The following is a 19,340-nucleotide window of genomic DNA, read 5'->3' as shown; positions in this document are numbered from 1 at the left end:
AGTTACAGGGACAACCAATAATTGTGAACATTGATTTGGGAGAGAAAGGAGAGTCAGAGGGAAGTGGAGAAAGAGCGGGTGAGGGAGAAGCACAAAGTCCACTTCAACACAGCAGCATGGCAGACATCTAGAATCAAGTGTCCAGGGTAAAGGGAAAGGCCTGTGTTTCAACATACATCAGAACAAGCAAAAACACCTGAATGTGAGATTCCTGGATAGAGAAGAAAAGCCTAGGTTTCAACATAAATCAAAACAAGCAAAAACACCTAGATGGGAGATCCCTAGATAGAGGGAAAAGGCCTAAGCTTCAACATACATCAGAACAAGCAGAAACACCTGGATGCAAGTTATTTGGTTAGGGTCTAAGTGCCCTAAATGGACAACTAACAAGTGGGCGATGTGCAGCAACTAAAGTATTGGTGAAATGAGTAACCAGAGAGGTGGGACAGTTTAACAGGGAGCAGTAACGGCTGTTCTCCCTGCCCCCCCTTTTCTTACCTTGTTAGTCGCTGCTGGTTTATGACTGCACTACATGATCCACTGGCAAACTCAGGCAAACACAGTCTGGGGATGCTAATGTAGGAGCTGCCCTTTGCATTGGGGCCCTTCACAGCAAGGGGCTGCATGGGTAGTGGGGCTGGCCTGGTTGGCTGTACTAAGAGGAGGTCTACAGCCAAGAGGAGGTCTACAGAACATTGAACTATCAATTAGTGTGAATATTGTTAGAATATAAAATAATGTTCAATTTGTTGCAGTAATTCATGCAGAATGTTTTGAGCAAGAGCACACTAAATGCACTTTTCATTATTGACTTTTGCAAAGTAAAATTACTTATAAAATGTTAGCATAGTTTCCCGCTGTTTATTTATTCTTTTGAATCAATTCTGTCCACTTGTAAAGTTGTTGTTGCTAAAAGCTGTAAATTATTGTCTATTGTATTGTATTGTATTGTATTGTATTGTATTGTATTGTAGCGTGAAGAGATTTTACAGCATCACTTTCCCACATTAGCAGTAGGCGAGTAGCTAATCTCCAAGTATAAATGAGACTTCCAGTCTGCCCCACTAAATTCAAGGAACATAAGAACATCTTTGATGATTTAGCAAAACATATGCATGTCTGCCTGATTACCAAAATCTGTTTTCTTCCTCAGTAAAATATATCTTGGCTTGGGGTCTAATATTGTTCATTCAGGACAACACTAAGCACAGTTTAGTATTGCTTTAAAACCCAGCGTTCAGCCATTAACAAGGTTTTTTCTGTTAAATATAAAATTATGAAGTTATGATTCAGACATCAATTAATATATGTAAAAGATAAACCAAAGCAATTTTTAAATGAATAGCATCCATTAAAAAATTTAACATTGTGCAGTTAATGTAAAAACTGTTCTTTTTTTTTACCAACACCCCTATTCGGTTAGATCAGCGTTGCGTTGTTGAAATGCATGACATATTTATTTTGGTTTTGGATTACTGTGTTTAAATTATTTTTATTTTGGTACAGAATATATTTCTCACTGACTATCATTATTGGAAGGCATTGCATTTATTCATATCACATATTGCAGGCCTAACAGGGCATATCATCTATGCAAAGCTCTCATGCACTATGTTACACTTTCCAAATGTACTAAATGAATATGGAAGGTGCATATAAGGGGCACAGGATGTGCCCTTCTACATTGTGGGCAGTTCTTTCCTTCAAACCATTAAGTGCCACTGCTCCCAAAATCTTAGTCTTTAGGGACATAGAGTGTACTTTGTCCTCCCTACAGCCAGCTCTGGGACTCACAAGTGCTCTCTGTTCACTGTGGCCAATGTATCTATTATGAAGAGAGAGACTGCAGGGAGTTGACTGCATGGGATTGTAGTAAGGTGGCAGTGTTTTTCCTCTGAGATTTCCAACTGTTTTAAGACATCAGCCAAGGTAACAAATCCAATCTTTTCTTCCCTTGTTTCTTTCTTCCCATTCTATTCCCACCCAACCCGTTCCATCTCAGTTCTTTCAAAACTGAATTAAGGCATTATAAGCTCTATACAAACAAACAGCAGAAGGTAATGGATATTGACTTGACAGCGGGTGACTGTGCCTTGAGCTGTCTAGATGATTCCCTTCAAGATAGCTATAGTGCTGGGTCTTGTGATTGTAAAATCCATTGATATGAAGCCTCAGAGCTGAATAAAATCATCTATGATTCAGTAAACTGTAGAAAACTGAATTATTGAAAGTGGTCTTCAAGTGAGTACTAAGCATCCAACCTTAGGTAGGGACCAACATCAGATAGGGGTTCATACCTCAAATCTGGCGGATTCTGCTCCCATGCTCCCCTGTTTTACACTCTGCTCTTCACTTAATGTTTCTTCTACATTGTGCCCCACACTGTTCTTGCTGGCACTGGCAACTAGCAACACACATTTGTGACAAACTGGCCACATCCAGTCAACTACCCGTCTACCCTCCTAGCTAGCAGCTCACCATCATGTTAAATTCTTGTTTCAACTGTATTCATTTTTGTGGGCCTAAGTACAACGGAGAACGTATATTTTGTCAGTTGATATATATGGAAGGATAACTCATGGGTTAAGCTTTCATCTCTGGCACAGGGACAGCTTTCCATTCCCAGGTGTGTATCCCTGGCAGGATTAACCCAGGCAACAGAGGCCAATGAAGTGAGTACCACCACGTTGGGCAATGAAAAACATTGCAAAATAAAAACATATTTTGTGTGATAGCTTATGACAAATCCAAGAAAAAATACAAAAATACATTTACAAATATAATGCAAAATGTACATCTCAACAATATAAAAAGCCATCACTCATAAACAAAATGTACCAATAAATGGAAATACATTATCAATTCATACAGCCCCAATTATAAAACTGCGTTAAAATACTGATCACTGATCCCAATGATCAAATATCTGTTTACAAATACCTTCTTTCAGGGGGAAATATTGAGGCCTGCTCACCCGCTAATACACACTTCCAAGAATTCACAGAAGGCAGCAGCTCGATTGTACACAAATCTGCCAAAAGTGAAGGAATCTTAAATCACTTGAGCTCTGCAGATTCAACATAAATGCACAGAGGTTTCAAATTGAGACGGATCATTTCAGAACCTACACAGACAAACAACTTGATATTTGCTATTTCTTTATCGTAATGCTTTCATTGTGGGAAGCAAATTGAATCTAATCCTCATAAACAAGTTCTTCCATTTTACATTAGGGAATTTCCAGAGATAGTTTAGAGAGAACCCTTGCCTTTTTTCGCCTACGAGCCAAATCTTAATATTGTCTGCATCTAAGAATTGATTCTCTGCAAAGGCATCAATCATATATCCATACATTATTTTTAACCCTCACCAAATTCCTTTTAAAGAATCTAAATGTAAAAGCGTGTATTGATGATTTCCTAGCTACAACCTGTTGCAGATCAACAACATGTTAGGCAAAATGGAAAATAACATGTTCTCCGACTGAAACTAAACAGGCTGAGCTCTCCATGTGTCCACCAGCCCATATGGAAGATCCACCACACAAGCATGTGACTGGCCCAAGGGATGGCCTGTTTCCCCAATGGCGAGTCATGATTGTGTAAAAGGCTTTATATCGAGTCCTCATTCTGCCTCCCTTGGGCTCTGGAGCGCGTGACTACATGGAAATAATATCTTACCTCTGTGTTCGTAGTACTATCAGTTCCTCTATCGTAGCTTTGTGACATGGGTAGGCTGGCCATGTTTTTCTCAAGCGATTCCCATAACGCATTTAATTTCTGTCTAGAGAAACAGACCCAGAACTGGCGTCTGGCGTCACAGTGGGACGTAGCAATAATGAATAAAGTTATAACATCCGACTCATATGGTGGAGTGACTCTATGCTGCTTTACTTTTTCTTTTGGCGGTCCTGATTATTGATCTTTATAAATTCTGTAATTGTTGTATTATATAGTGTGGTGCTCTTGCGTCTCTCCACTGGTGGTGGACGGCGTTGGTGCTGGTCCTTGTTGCATTTTGGTGGGCGCATTGGGGGGCATGTTTCCGCTCTTCCAGTGGCGATCGGTGTGCATGTTGCGGTTTTGTTTTTCCTCCCTGAAGCATGGTTTTGGTCCCACCAGCCAATCCTTTTATGCTTGTATGCGCACGGTTCATCACTGGCGGGGCGGGGGGTGTTTCCTTGGTGTGTCTGTTGGAGTGTGAATGGCATGTGTGTGGTTTGGTGGGGATTGGTTCCAGTGCTGTTTGTTGTTGGTGGGGAGAGTACTATATTGGTGGGGATTGGTTCCAGTGCTGTTTGTTGGTGGGGAGAGTACTATATTACCCTGAACCCTTACTTTTTTTGAGCTGATCGATTAGGGTCTGGCGTGTAGAACTGCCCTGTAACGACTTCACTGCGTCTTTCAGTAACTGTTTGGTGACATTAGCATATTAAATTGAAGGTGCAAGCTGGATTCTAAATGTCTTATTTGTTTTCACAAATCCTTCATTTAAAACCTCTATCCATCCTTGTTTTGGGTTATTCACTCCTGTAGTGGGTTGGTGGTCTCGCCTTGTGGGGACTTGGAGCACAGGCACACTTGTGACTTATGTGTCCACGAGTGGGAATCTCTTGAGGTAGAGACGGAGTGCCATGTGTTTTCGATGTTTAGCTATTGGCCCTTGGGCCCGACTGGATATTGTATGCTTGAATCGCTTGGGGCGAATTATGACTGAAAGACTCAGCCTGGTTTAAAGCTGCATTATTACAATGAATGCATCAATTCTGGCTCTCGGAGATGTACCTCCATTGGAGGCGGTGCCATTTTGTAAGAAAGTCTAGCTACTCCAGGAATGTATGGTGGCTAAATAAATGATCCTGAGGGCACGGAAGTCAGCGGCTTCCGTCTGTATTGGTGACTGGGTGGAAGAGTTGTTAACCAATCCACGTATGAGAGGGCCACTTATAAGCAGTCTGGAGACACTGACACATTTACAGCTATATGGGCATCATTCATAGAAACATATGGCTAATGTTTCCACTATGTAACCAATGTTATTTACTGTGCGCTCGATTCTCATGCATATGTTTTCTTAATTTTTTTCTTTCTCCTCCTTTCCTGGTCTTTCTCCTTCTTTCTTTACCATCTATCTAATCTTGGTGAATGATTGTTAAGCTTGTTAATTCTGATTGTTCAATTGTACACCTGCATTGATTGTACAGACTTTAATGTTGTCATGTACCATTTGATGATTTCATGTGACTTGCTGTTGACGTGTGAAAATAAAAAATGTAAATCTGTTGTATTCATTGTCTAGTTAACAGTAGCTTTACTAATATAGGTTGTGTAATGTTTTTAAGAGAAATTGAAAAAATAAAGTCATCTATTCTTCAGATAAAAAGAAAAACATAGAACTTTGCAACAACATACGTATAGTCTTCATATTACATAGAACTTTATTGTGCATTGGTCTAATATGGCATAATTGAATAATCAACCAAGAGTGGACAAGGTTTCCTTTCACAGGCCCGCCAGTGCCGCATTTGATCACATGCTATAGTATGCAAACTGCTATTTATTGGGACGCAGTATTTTTATTTTGGGGGCAGGGCGAAAAGGGACACGAGAATGGGCTCAAACGAGTTTGTACCTTTTCGACCAAATGGTCAGCATACTGTTATAATCATCGATGAGCAAGGATTGGATGTTGTAGAGCCGAACTAAAATAATGAATGTAATGAGTAAGTAATCACATTACTCTTTTGCATGCAATATAAACGAGTGCATAGATGAACAATGGTCTGAGTAGAGTGTTGTGCTGCACGTATTGTGTTACCATTGTGGGTTTTAAAATGTGAAATCTGTTCTTGGCACGTGCTACGATGTCAATGGTAAATCGAGAAGGTGAAGTCGCCTTGCCAAGGAATGGTCAAGCCTCTTTGCCTGCATTGTAGATGGCCGCCTGTGCAGGACCTGGGCCTGGGTTTATGTCGCCCCAGACCAAGTGCCATCATGTTTTCCCCTTTGCTTACCTAGAGACATATACGTTGATGAACATAACCTAAGCCCCCTTGTGCCATTCTCCTAAACTGTCACCCATGCTTGCTTTGCACCCGTGCACATGCTTCTGTGTCTTGCCTCCCTCGAATTCGGTTGTATTTGCATTGTCCCGCTGTGGGTTGTCTGTTAACCACCATAACTCTCTCTCTCTGCTTCTTTTTACACTGCTTTCACACGGAAGGTATTCTATTCGCCATTCCATGAGCATGCCAGCCATGAGGTAATCACGTTTTTACTCTACACGCTCACGTTCATTAAAATAAACAAAAAATGTCTGCATGGAATTCTATAGTAGCAACGTGTTTCCTGTGTTTATGCCCAAAGTGACGAAATGCAAATGTGAAGGAAAGGCTTAATATAGTTAGCCTGGGCCTTGGCTATCTCCCAGGAGCCCACGCTTCCCGCTCCAGGCGTTTCACGAGAATAAGCCATTCGCTGCATTTCGGCTGCTACGTAGCATGAATTAAAATGAGCCCAAAATAGACCTGGAATTAATGGATGCCAGCGTTCTTGTAGCACGTGAGCCCAGTGGAGGTTTCTATTTTGACAGGTCTCCTCATTTCACAATAGGGCCTACCTCTACTGTGTCTGCCTACTTGTAATTACAGCAGCAGCGTTTCCTGGAATTCCCAATCAGTAGGCTACGTTTTCATTCCCTCTTAGGAGTCTAGCTTTCCGAATCTATTGCCTCGGCACATCTATGCCAAAAAGATGAAACATCATATGGGCCGCAATTTCTACACACATTCCTGTTGCTCGCAATCTTTGTACAATGGGGGAGTTCTTGAGCACTAGGAACTTGCGGGTTGCTGCGCCTGATCGTTGTTACCAATCTTGATTTCACCAGCAGCCTGTGGGTAGAAACTGGAGGGCCAGTGCTCGTGGTGCCCAAAGTGTGTGTCCTGGTAGCTTGGTGTTAGCTTCTACTCGATTGGCGCTGGTGTTATGAGTATAAAGTCTTGTCCCCACTGAGCTGCATAAGTAGGTAGAATCCATAAAATTCATTGTTTAGCATTTATTATTTTTTGTCTTTTGTCTTTTTCTTGATAAGTTGCTCAACTGTCCTCTGTACAGTAAAATGTCATGTGGTGCCGCACGTGTTTCTACCGTAAAGGTCTTTATCAAGGCTACCAAGGTTTGATGATGGTTCAAAATGATCATATTGTATATTCATAATTGGTGCAACGTTCAGAGTGGTAAATAGTGAAGTGTTGTGTTCATTTATAGTGAAGTGATATAGCGCAGGTCGTGTCATGATGCATTACGTTGGTTGATCCAAGTTTGTACATTTAAGCATAGAAATAACATAACATTATTCAGATATGTTTTCAGTATGAAAGCATTATTCAAAATTATGACACAACATTCATTCAGTTTCATTTAGATAAGAACAAGTCAAGGGGAAAAAAGAATCAAAAGGGATAACAGGTTTGGTGGACAGGTATTAGTATGTTTTGTAGATACGGAGAGAAGTCAGTGTCCTGTGTTAGAGGGTGGCATGGGGTTAAGCTCACGTGGTTAGTATAAGTCCTTAAATGGGTCGGAGTTTGGAGCGAAGAGAGATCTCTTAGTGCCCAATGATGTCCTTGGGTGTTTGGGGAGCAGATGTTTTAGGTCAGGGCTTCTTGTAGTCATCACAGGTTGGTGCCTGGTTAGGGTATGAAACAAGATAGTGCATGAGGTTGTGTGCTCATTTTTAAAGCTATTCCTTAAATACTGTGCCAGGTAGGATGCTGTGAGGGAGGTGAGTGGTATGATGCCCGATGTCTATCGTGGCAGGGGGATCCCCGGGTGTATGTTTCGGCTCATTGTGTGTAAGTTCCTCCGGTGCCATGGATTGGGGAGGATGTGGTTACGACCCTGCTGTGGGCATGATGGTGAGAACCGCGGTGGGGTACTGGTGGGTGAGCGTGAGTTTGCTAGAAAAGGCCTCTCTGGTACTGAACTCGGAGGCTGGGTGGATCCGAGGTGCTGGGTGTGTCTCGCAGGGCTGGTGCTAGAAGTGGTCAGGGTGCCATGTGATGGTGCCGTGCTGCTGGGTGGAAAGAGTAAATAGCGGTGTTAGTGTGGTGTCCCAGTGGGCTGAGGAGGGAGCACATAAGGTGGGCCCATTGGTGTGTATCAGTGTGCCAGGCCCCTTGTCCTGACAAATGGTTCGCTGTTGCAAAATAGGGTGGAACTGTGGGTCCCGAGGGGTGGGCCGGCATGAGGAAAGAAGGGCTCAGTTACCCGGGCACCCCTCTGGGTGCCCCTCTGTTAGGAGAGGGCAAAGGGGTTTGTTACGGATGTGGGGTGAAATTGGTTTGCCAGTGGGATGGGCTGGCGTGGGGGAATAGGGGCTCAGGTGCACGACCTGCGCTATATCACTTCACTATAAATGAACACAACACTTCACTATTTACCACTCTGCACGTTCCACCAATTTTGATTATACAATATGATATTTTTTAACCATCATCAAAACTCTGTAGCCTTAATAAAGACCTTTATGGTCGAAACACCTGTGGGCACCACATGAACAACAGTGTTAACACACCTTGACATTTTACTGTACAGAGGACAGTTGAGCAACTTATCAAGAAAAAAACAAAAGCCAATAAATAATGAATGCTAAACAATGAATTTAGTAGCATAATTAATTCATCAATAGATCAAGACTAAAATCTAATATTCAACAGTTTCTAAAACTTATTTCCCACATTAGCAATAAGGAAAGAGGATGAAACAGGCTTGCAATCCCAGTCAGAAAAAATATCTCATCTCATCATTACAATCCCTAAGAATTCCATATTTACAGATGTTCAATAAGTGCAAAATGACTGGGTCAATTATTCATAGTCCGGTTCTGATATCATGGGGACTCACACCTTCCAACATCCCAATCTCATAGGCCACCTGTTTCAGGGCCCACATTCTTTGTATCCAGACCCTGTATAAGTAACGCTAACGTAGAGCACCAGAGAGTGTCTAAGACAATTCACAACGTCAACTGTTAAGCGACAGGGAACTGTTAGGTAGAGGCATCTGAGATTAAAGGGTGCAGTGCATATCAAGAGAAAATGTGTTACAGTTTCACTTTCTGTCCCACACAACGGACACTCCCCCTTCCCAGGGCCACTCCGCGTAATTGTAATTGGTTATTTATAACGCGCTTAATACCCAGAGGTTTCCAAGAGCGGATCCGGGGATCGAACCTGTGTTGCTCGTCGTCGTCTAGCTCCAAGGTGGGTATGTTGCCCCCGAGCTATCCTCCCGACCCTTCTTGTAAAGGATGCCAAGGGCAATAGCCCCAACTGACAGTGAACTTTCAAAAGGGGGTGTGACTAATATCAAGGTAGGGTTCATACCCGGGCCCTGTTATATATAGAAGGTAAACTGGTCCCAGTCTGAGTCTAGTGACTTTCAAGACAAATCATGGTATAACGTGTCATATCATTTCAAATTGTGATATGACTTATCCTGGCACAGAACTGCATGACATATCACAACATGGCAGATCATGACCTTTCAAGTTGTGCCCTGCCATGATATGTTATTGCAAACAAGTGGTGTACCAAAGTTAGCAGTAGTTTGCCTCTGGGGCTACTTTTATGGCAGGTCTTAACTGCTAGTCGTAGAGCCAACACAATGACAAGATTTATGTAAGTATCGGCATTTCTGCAGTGAAAAGATTTTCAGGAGTTTTAGAGCTTACGCAATAGCCACATTTATGCTAAGGCTAGGTCCAGTGCTAATGCTTATGTACATGTTCTCATTACACCAGGGCTAAAATGAGCCATATTTGGCCCTTATGCTGGGGTACAATTAGCAGTGCAGGTGCAATGACAGTGTGTGCTGCACTGCAGTGTTAGGGCCAGTACACAAATTAGGCGAACTAGGCTCCAGCCTCGGGCACCCGCCCTCAAGAGGCTCCAAAAAGGAGGTTTTCCCTCTGCTGTCATGAAATACAATAAAAGATTTATTTTATCAGAACTAAGGTTGCTAAAAGATGGCAACACTGGAAAATTGGGTGCCCCCCTCCACACCCCAGTCAGTGCTCATAGACACAGGAGTCACTCTTTTCCATTCCACTTTTAAGTGGATTCAGTGATGCTTCTTCTTGACACCTGGTCTTATGCCGGAGCGCCACTGGGTCCATCTTGAAAGGGTAGACACACAGCCTAGTCCGGATGAAATCTTGATAAATCAAAAAAAGGTTGTTACCAGGCTAGTCACCTCAGACAGGTTTGAGGCCCAGTAAGTTTTTGGACCTATAGCTTCAACAGGCAGGGCATGGGCCGGCCAAAGCAGATATCTCACCAATAGGCCAGTGAGAGTGAGAAGGGTAGGGGGGGCGGGAGGGGGTCAGCGGAGGTCAGAGATCTCATGCAGGAAAAACAAAAAGGATCCAAATGCCTTTGTCCACAACTTCGAAATGGAATGGGGAGAGTTGTGAACGCAGCACAGTTGCTCGTATGCTTCTCATTGGCATGAAAATCTTATTAATATTTATCATAACTTGTCAAGTAATGCTGGACTGGGATGCCTCTGAAATTATGACTCCAGAAGGGATTTATTGTAGTGTATGCATTCATGGTACTTACATGTTGCAATACTTTAAAATAAATACCCAGGTGAATTCACATGTACGCATTGTCCAGTATTTTCTGGGAAAACTAGCCATGTAAAGCTACTAACTTGAAAACTGTATACAATGTTTCCTGTGACAACTATGCTGGTATGTTTATACAGTGTAGGTTACACAGCCATGATCAGCATGGTACGCGAGTATATGTGCATGTTGAGGACAAATGAACAGCACTCAACCTGCCAAAGTTGTAAAGCCTGTCATCTGTTCTTAAAATGCTGGTCTAAATTAAATGTCCCTTGAAATGTCTAAATGAACATTTGCAGATTGATTGCAGGGAACTGGTCATTTGACGATTAAAAAGTAGCGTAACTTGAAAGCAAGTCCCACCAATAGGCTAGTCAGGGGACAGTGAATAATGGGGACAATAATGGTACTTTGCCTGCAGTGCACTCAAGCTCCAAAGGACCACTTGTGTTCAACCTGAGCCACTGTAGCCCCCATTCTGCAGCCCGCCTTCATACTTTACCCCCTCATTCAGGACAGCGTGTGACTGACTAGCTGGCAGATAGGGCACACTTTGGGGCACACATTTAGCCAGTGAACAATTGTGTATGCATGGGTTTACAGCTGCAATAACTGCCCCATCCCACCTATCGCATGCTGGCCCCTACCACCTCCACATAACAAAGGGTAACTGGTAGACAGGGATTGCAGAAAAACAGTTCAGTATGTGCAGTGCAACACTTGCACACATCTCTCATCCCAGAAGTTGCATGGTCATGGGTAAGAGCTGCTGTGGGGAGAAGGACATGGGAAAACAGGATACTTGACATGTGTGGAACTTACCAGCTGCATGGCAGCACATCCTGTACCAGTTCCATGCAGAATAAACTTAAACTGGTTTTGACGATGTGGTGCCAGTTGTGCCAGTTGTGTCTGTCATGGAAGCTTGCATGGACCTTAATCATGCTGTGCATGCACCCATTTGTGAAGGAACCTTGCGACAGCCGGACTATGGAGTAATCCTAAAGGTTTGCTTGAGAAGGTTGGTTGATACCCTAGGTCACACTCAACTTTAACGATACATTTAATGGTGGTGCTAAATGAAGCTTGCACTGGTACAGCCTATGCTCCTCGGATTGGTGACTCATAGTTCCTTGGGCTTTCCACCTTCCTGGACTCAGCAGTCAGGTCTCCTCTGCCCACCACGTTTTGTGAGTGGTGCTGCCTCTAGGACCCTCCTACAAGGGAGATATCCCTTCCTTGCACTCCACCGCAGGCTGTTCTGTTTCTCCGTCAGGCTGGCTCTCTCTGCTTCTGCATGGGTCTGGGGTCTTTTAACTTCCTTTTTTCCTGGAACGAGAGAAGAGACACTATTGGTGCAGTTCTGCAGTGAAGGGCATTAACAGAACTGGGTCAGAAACCAAGCCAGTCACCTGTAAAAGGCCCTGCACTCCCATGTAGCCCTCCAGTACTTGGGACTGTAAGCTGAAGGGACGTGTGGTACCAACTCTGCTTGGGGATTACTTGCCTCCAAAGCTGGCGGTCAACCCAGTGCGATCCCACTTGCCCTGTTCCCTTAGAGATGATAACCCAAATAGGCTCACATCCCTAGTCCCAAAGGCAGTGGCTCCCTTTTGGCGAGAAGAGACGAATTGACTGGATTCATCACATGATCGTGAGTCATTTCAATTGAATAAAATGGATTAACTAAAGTAAAAGCAAAACTCAAATCAGGAGCAGAGGATCCCTTATGAGACATGGAGTGACCTGTTAACCTTAATCCAGAATTATGAAAATGGTTGCTCATCGAGGATTGACAAATTGCAATACATTGGACAAATTCACGTTGTGAGAATGCTGAAGTACCAGGTGGATATTTCAAGACGTAATCACTCACTGCTGGCCTTTAGAAAACCTGTGCTTTACAGGTTCTAATCCCAGGCAGGGCTGTCTCAGCTCTTCATCCTCCCGGTGATAATAGATTGAGTACCATAATTAATACCAACTATCACACTGCTTGGAAACCAGAGGAATCTTTCATTAAAACGATATATAAAGCTGACGTTATTATTAGCTTACCAAAATAAATTGCAAATATTTCAGATTTTAATTTTGTTGTTCTGCTCCTGGAAAATAAATCAATGTCTAACTCCATTTGCCGAGACAATGGTTTTATTTCACAGAGATTCAGTAGTCAGGAATGTGTTTAAATTGATACTTTGTTCTCCAGCTGAATGACTCACAAAACTCCTCTCAGTGCTCAGTTATTTTGGTGTCTGCTTCGTTCAAGTAGGAAATGTGTCACTGCTCCAATTATTTTCTCTTGCTGAACCTAGCATGTCTCCTGACTGTTCTGTCTGTCTCAGTGTTCGGCAGCCACACACGTCAACAAAAGATTGTAAGCAAGCAGCATGTGGCACCCAGTACAGGCTAATCACGCCATTAACATCAGCAAATTAGAGTACAATTCTGTCTCCTATGTTTAAGTTCATGAGACTGTCTTGGCTAAATAACTTATATTTATCTCAGAGGAAAAAAAGAGCCTTTGCCCTGTCAGCCCAGGTCAAGGACAAATTCTGTTATTGTGCTTGCTGAAAAGATGATAGACGGGAACCCAGCGTCTCGCTGCCACTCTTCATGAGACAGCTATTGCCAAGGACGAGAGGAAGCAACCTGAAGCAGAAAGTATGTTTATTGGTGCCACCACTCCAGGGATCCGGAACAAGAGGAAAGCAGACTCTCAATCTACGCCAACAGTGCACCAGCAACCACCTCTTTGAGAATAAAAACACAAACCCATGTTCCAACCACATGCAGCCAATGTTACATTACAAACCACCTTTCACAATGAGATCTGCCACTTCTGATGCATGCACTCTCACTCTTTCAATAAGCCCTCCCCACAAATCAATATATATTTCCATTGATTCAACATTTTGCGGCAAGAAAAATGAAATATGTCCACACAAATCAGCTGTACGTTTAATAGCATGTATGCTTAATTGAAATATTAATATGTACCTACTAACCTTACAGAATTCTCTTGTTTATATCAGTATTGTTTGACCTGGTTGAGAAAAAGATCTTAAAGAGGGAGTTCTTTCATGTGAATGATGTTGGGGGTGTTGTGATGACTGATGCTGTGGACATCAGATATCAGAAGCTGACATTGATATGTCCTTATACAAAAAGAATTGGGGGAAAGTTGGGTAAGATATGGCATTTTGCTGATGTTTTTCCATTTCAGAAATCTTACAGCTAATTTAGAAAGTGAATACATTTTGGGCGCAAATATTTTATATATGGCAAAAAGAAGCTTTTCCTGAGAAAGGCAGCTGGTGGAGTGCACTCCCAAGAGCGGGAGAAGAGGAAAAATGTCCCTGCAACAAATAAGAGGAAACCAGACACCTCAAAGATTCCTGGCAACAAAAATTTCTTCTTTATTAATATTTATGCATCAGGAAAGGGAAACATCCTGGTAGAAAAAACGACGCGTTTCGCAGTATGCAAACCGCTTGATCACGTAAGTTACAAACAACACAGATGATGGACTATGGTTATAAAGCCTTGACAACTCTCTGATTGTGTGTAGAGAGTGTCTGCCTGCTATTAACTGCTTTTTTTCTCGTATTACCAAGCGGACATATTTAAACATTCAAAAAGATACATGATCATCTTGGGTAGTTACACATAAACCACAAGTCTAAAAAGTATTGTATATGGTTCAAAAAAACATTACATGGTTAAACGAAATATACATAAAATTGAAAACAAATTCTTCTAATTCATTGACACTGTATTTAAACATTTAAAAATGTTTAAAACTGTCACACTGCGTTCCAAAAAGTTTGATTTAAAAAAAAAAAGAGAATCACTAATAATAGAGTTCCACTTACAACACGTAAAATAGCACCTTAATCTATTAATGTCTGGTAACCAAAGCCCATTATTTTATAAAAGCCACTACAGCAAGACCATGTGAGGTATGAGCACTCATCAGGCACCTCCTCCATAAGCTATCGCTATCCTTCCCTTCAGTACCACCCACCACTTTCTTCAAATATGATATAGGTTTTTGCTGAAGTGCAGGGCAATCCAACAGTAGATGCTTCGCTATCACCAAAACTGCTTCATTCATACAAAATCTTCATGCGGCATCAGACTTAACAATCATCCCTCTTCTCAATCACACTCCCCCAGTTGGTAAAAGATTCCAGGGTAAGCACATTAAAAAGGTGTGATAAAATGTGTTGGGGAACAATAAAAGATATGGTGCTATTGTTCCCTTTTTTTGGATTCTTAGGCTAAGTTACTGAAAGACGAGTATCTATGGAAGCTGTCAATTGTGGCTATCTAGTCCCAAGTGTAAAGTGCCCTCTTAACTTTCATAGGGTTGGCGACCAATAGGTCTGCACTCCTGTCAATAGCAGAAAGCAAATGCTCGCAATGGGCTCTCAGTTTACACACAAAGCCTGAGGGGACGCCTTGGGAAGCACCCGCTCCCAACAGAATAATCTCCTCATTATAGATAGAGTCCTTAATCGGGCAAAGAATCTTATGCTACAGAGACAGCATAGACCACTGTACCCTAACTTGTGGGGTAAAAGACAGCCCCAGTGCGACAGAGATGGAGAGGCCATGATAGGCCCCGTTGAGAGTGTGAAGCTGGCTCAGTGTGGAGTTCCACTGAAATATAAAAGCCAGTACAAAACAGTGATTTCAACATGAGGCCTAGTGAATGAGCGAGAATGGGTCTCCCTCCCATTTTGTTAGAATTTACAGGCACTCAGTGGAAGAAAGAGCAATTTAGAACTGGAATATTGTTAGCTGTGTCAAAGGGGTTCCAAAAGACATGGCGCACTTCAGATGCTGACTTCGTGTAAATGGCCACTTTGACAGATTCAAAACTGCAACAGTGCACATGGAAAGAATAAATACATTTGAAATACTGTGCTTCTGGAAGCTAAACAGGAGGAAGGATGCCTTCCTTTGGGAAAGTAAAGTCAAATGACAGACTGAGTCTTCAGGAATAAAGAGAATCAATTTCAGCAAATAAAAATGACAACATTTATAAGGAAAGGCCCATTTCGTTTTTGCATAAATAAACACTAGTTTCTTATGTAACTGTGGCATCTTTGTGAAGAGTACCAAGAGTAAACTTATTTCTGTTTATACAGTATATAAAGAATGATTATATTGTGAACAACAGGCCCTGGTGCAGTATTGAAAGTCACATGTACACAGTGGGTAAATGCAATATGCAAGCCTTTCAGAATTGGGAACTGCAGCTTGTTTTTCTCTCTGAGCTGAAGCTTTGACCCAAAAACCATTGGGTCTGGGCCCACCAAGGAAACTGATCTGTTTGTCAATTTAAATGCTAAGATATACAAAGAAAAAGATTAAAATTATGGGATGTACAGATAACATGACCAACAGAAATTACCTTTAGGGTCAGGTTTCACATAAAATGTGCATTAGCTTTGAACAAAGACCCTTTGAAACGCAGCAGAAGAAGGTAGGATGAAAACTGGCCTGAGCAGGTGCCTCGTCACATGCTTCAAGAGAAATTGAATCTTGAAGGAGAAATGAAATTACCTCTCATTGCATGCAGTGCCATTGATTAAACATTGAACACATTTTCCTAAATAAAAAGAGCATTGTGTGTCCTGTCAAGCCCATCCCAGGTTCATTTTACAGGGATTAAAAAGCCAGCTGGGACCATGTAAAAATGACATTTTTGTGATGCCCATAATAACTTAAGTTATGATTAAAAGTATGATTCTGGCATTTTCATAAATGTAAGGAATTGGAAATATTGATAGATTAAGGGACTATGAAATTAATATTGGAAGTATGTAGTGTCTATTTCGGGGCCAGTAGCAAACCGTGAACAAACAGTGACTCTGCCCAGCAAGGGCATGCCAAAATAAAATTAGCATTGTCCGACTCGCCATAAAATATAGAACTCAAAATTATATATATGCATGTGGTTATCTTAAAGATTAAGGTAGTTGCCACATTGTGAGATTTTTCAGAATACAAGATATTAAACACTCATGTCACTTTGGGATGACAAATATTTTTCCTCCCCCAGCCTACATCATACATATCTCCCAACTTCTGGTCCTATCAGCAGCCAGTGGGTGTCTTGGTGGGATATGAAGCGAGAGTGCTAGCCAATCCTAACTGTGGTAATTATGACAATGTTGGAGTGTCATCAGCCCTATAAGAGGGTATGTTTCCATCAGAACTGGGCTTTTTCACTTTATTCCGGGAGATAGCCTGCTGACAGACTTGTGAGGAACAACTAGCAGAGAGGCCTCAATTCTTGCCTTGGAGATAGTGACAGGGAACTCTAGAAGCTAGCTGCGACCCCATCAGACAAATAGGAGGAGTCTGGGTACAGGAGAAATCCTTAAGTGAAAGCCCTTGACCAGATATGTGCTGTCCTCAGAGGAGCTCTGCTGTTTTCCCTGACAAAAAAGCCTTCCATGTAAGTAGGCCAATCGAAAAGTCATCGATTGTGTGGGTATCTACTTGCCTTCTCTCTTTACCTTAGTGGTCGGGGGATGAAACTAGGTAGGCCCTTGGCACACTGTACTAAATCCAATTCAAATTAATTCCACTATAGAAAATCACCCTATCCATTTCTTTCGCCTTAATCCTTTCCATTCAATTGTGTAGAGGGGAGAAGCTGTGTAGATCCCTAGCACATTGAATTGAAGTTAAATCAATTAATTCCCATATAGAAGATTATGGGATGAGTGTTCCCCTCAACCCAAGCTATATCCTTTCCCACCCCATATATACATTTAATTAAATTTGACTGAAAAAAAAAGGTCAAAAGAATTTGATCAAATGTTTAGGTGAAATGTTTTGAGGTCAATTATGCTAATACCGAATGCAGAGGGTACAGAACAAAACATCCCATTTATTCCCAGTGATTTTTTATTTTTTTATTAAACATTTGGTTTATCATGAACCTTTTCGCAAGAAACCTTGCTCCGGTTTTATAAATCAATATATCCAAAAAATTGTCTCCTAAAATAACACGGATCAGTGAGCACTGTTGCATATTCCATCTCATAAAGTGCAGTGCTTTCAAGTTAATCATCAAATCAGACGTCAGAAGGAAAGAACCTGATTCAAGAACTTTACAAGGGCAAATATCGCAGGAAAGGAGTCTCTAGACTGAAAAATTTTCCACAAATCCTCAGCCGCATCAAATTGTCTTCCTATCAGGAGAGGTCCAAGGAATAAGGTTCTCTTCTCTGTCAAACCCGTAAATACAGAATAAGATGTTTTAGTGTTTCTTGTGCCCCCTTTAGGTGACAGAATCGACACACTTCTGAGATCCTTGAGGATGGTAAAGCGCCAAGATTTGGCGGATGGGGAGTCTATTCATCCTAAATCGCATATATTGCGTACTGCACCAGGAGTTCAGAAATGTGGTCAGTATTTGGGGCAGGAGCCCCAGGTCTAGTGTTCATCTTTCATAGTGATTTCCAATCAATATAGGTTTTTTTCATTAGTTGTTTTCCACCAGTCGTCCTGCCATAGTTTTGATTTCACCCTGGCCGGGTTGGAAAACAGATCTTCTAATTGGACTTCTAATGGGACCAGCTGTCTAGTCTTGGCGAGCAAGACTAGACAGCTAGTCCCATTTTCCATTCCGATAAGAAATTGATTTTCTTGGAACTCAACGCACTTTCCAATAATTGATAAGGTTTCGGGGTGTCCGGAGCCTTGCATTTTCTCTACGACGAAAGAGTCTTCCAGGTCACCTTTGCATTTAATGAGATCAAACCCAGTTCAAACCGTATTACCGACATTTGGGTCTGATTAGGAAGCTTAAGGGTTTTTTGCCGGAAGACTCCTTCCAAGCTGGACTATAGACACCAGAGGTTAGTGGTAACTCCTCAGGTCCATAGGTAATGGCAGGCATGAATTTTCCCTTAATTAAGTTCATAATGGGCTCCAAGGAAAATTTCCCAAACTGTCTATGTAGCAATCTCCCTTGGTTGATCAGGGAGTTTAGTTTAGCTCAAAGACCCTTCTGGCATGGCAGATAAATTTTGCTGTTGTCGATTAGCGTGCCCAGCTAGATTACTTGATCCGCCACTACTAAAGGGCTTTGTTTAATGAACCATTTCGGTATTCTTCTCGGCCATGACTACGATCACCCAGGATCATAATAGTGGTTTTTGCTGGGTTCATGTCAAGCCCGTTTTTCATTTGGTAGGCATCCAGGGCATGAATACTCTGTTGCAGCCCGATAGGGGTGAGGTCAAACAGAACAATGTAATCTGCATAAAGTATATCACTGGTTCGTTGGCCAACTTGGGTGGGTACAGTTGAGCTTTTGGGCAAATTTCCCTAAGAGCTGACAGGAACAGGCCAAATAATGTCAGAGCTAGTGGGCAGCCCTGTTTCAAACCCCCTGAAGTGCCAATTGCCCGAGAGCATGCCGTGAGCCCCAAGACTTATCCTGATGTTAGTATGGTCGTAAAGCAATATAACAGCTTCTTGTAAGTCAGCCGAACATTGCCATGACTTCATTTTTGTAGTAGGTGTCGGTTGCCGCTGTCAAAAGCCTTTTTTATGTCTGTGAATACTAGATTCTCCAAGTAGCTAAAAGCTGGAGGCAACCCAAGTGCCCTACTGGCAATTAAAGCCCTCATTGGTAATGAAGGCAAATCCCCTCATGGAGTCCAATGGGACTCCAT

The 19,340-nt window shown here is 42.2% G+C and overlaps 1 protein-coding gene across 5 annotated transcripts in view; it reads left to right on the top strand.

Moving 5' to 3' along the window:
- TPD52L1 (TPD52 like 1) overlaps nt 1-19,340 on the top strand; it is a 1,079,922-nt gene that overhangs the window by 970,728 nt on the left and 89,854 nt on the right. For 3 of the 5 annotated variants that reach the window (XM_069607515.1, XM_069607516.1, XM_069607518.1), the window contains exon 6: nt 6,223-6,261. The exons of the other annotated variants lie outside the window; for them this stretch is intronic. In XM_069607515.1, the coding sequence (XP_069463616.1) occupies nt 6,223-6,261 (39 nt within the window). The remainder of the gene's footprint in view (nt 1-6,222; nt 6,262-19,340) is intronic. 5 annotated transcript variants of the gene reach the window in all.

The sequence above is a fragment of the Ambystoma mexicanum genome, chromosome 4q (assembly GCF_040938575.1).
Source record: "Ambystoma mexicanum isolate Mex_15411 chromosome 4q, UKY_AmexF1_1, whole genome shotgun sequence".
NCBI classification, from domain to species: Eukaryota; Metazoa; Chordata; class Amphibia; order Caudata; family Ambystomatidae; genus Ambystoma; species Ambystoma mexicanum.
Note: the sequence above shows the minus strand (reverse complement) of the source record. Positions and strands in the feature narration are given on the sequence as shown.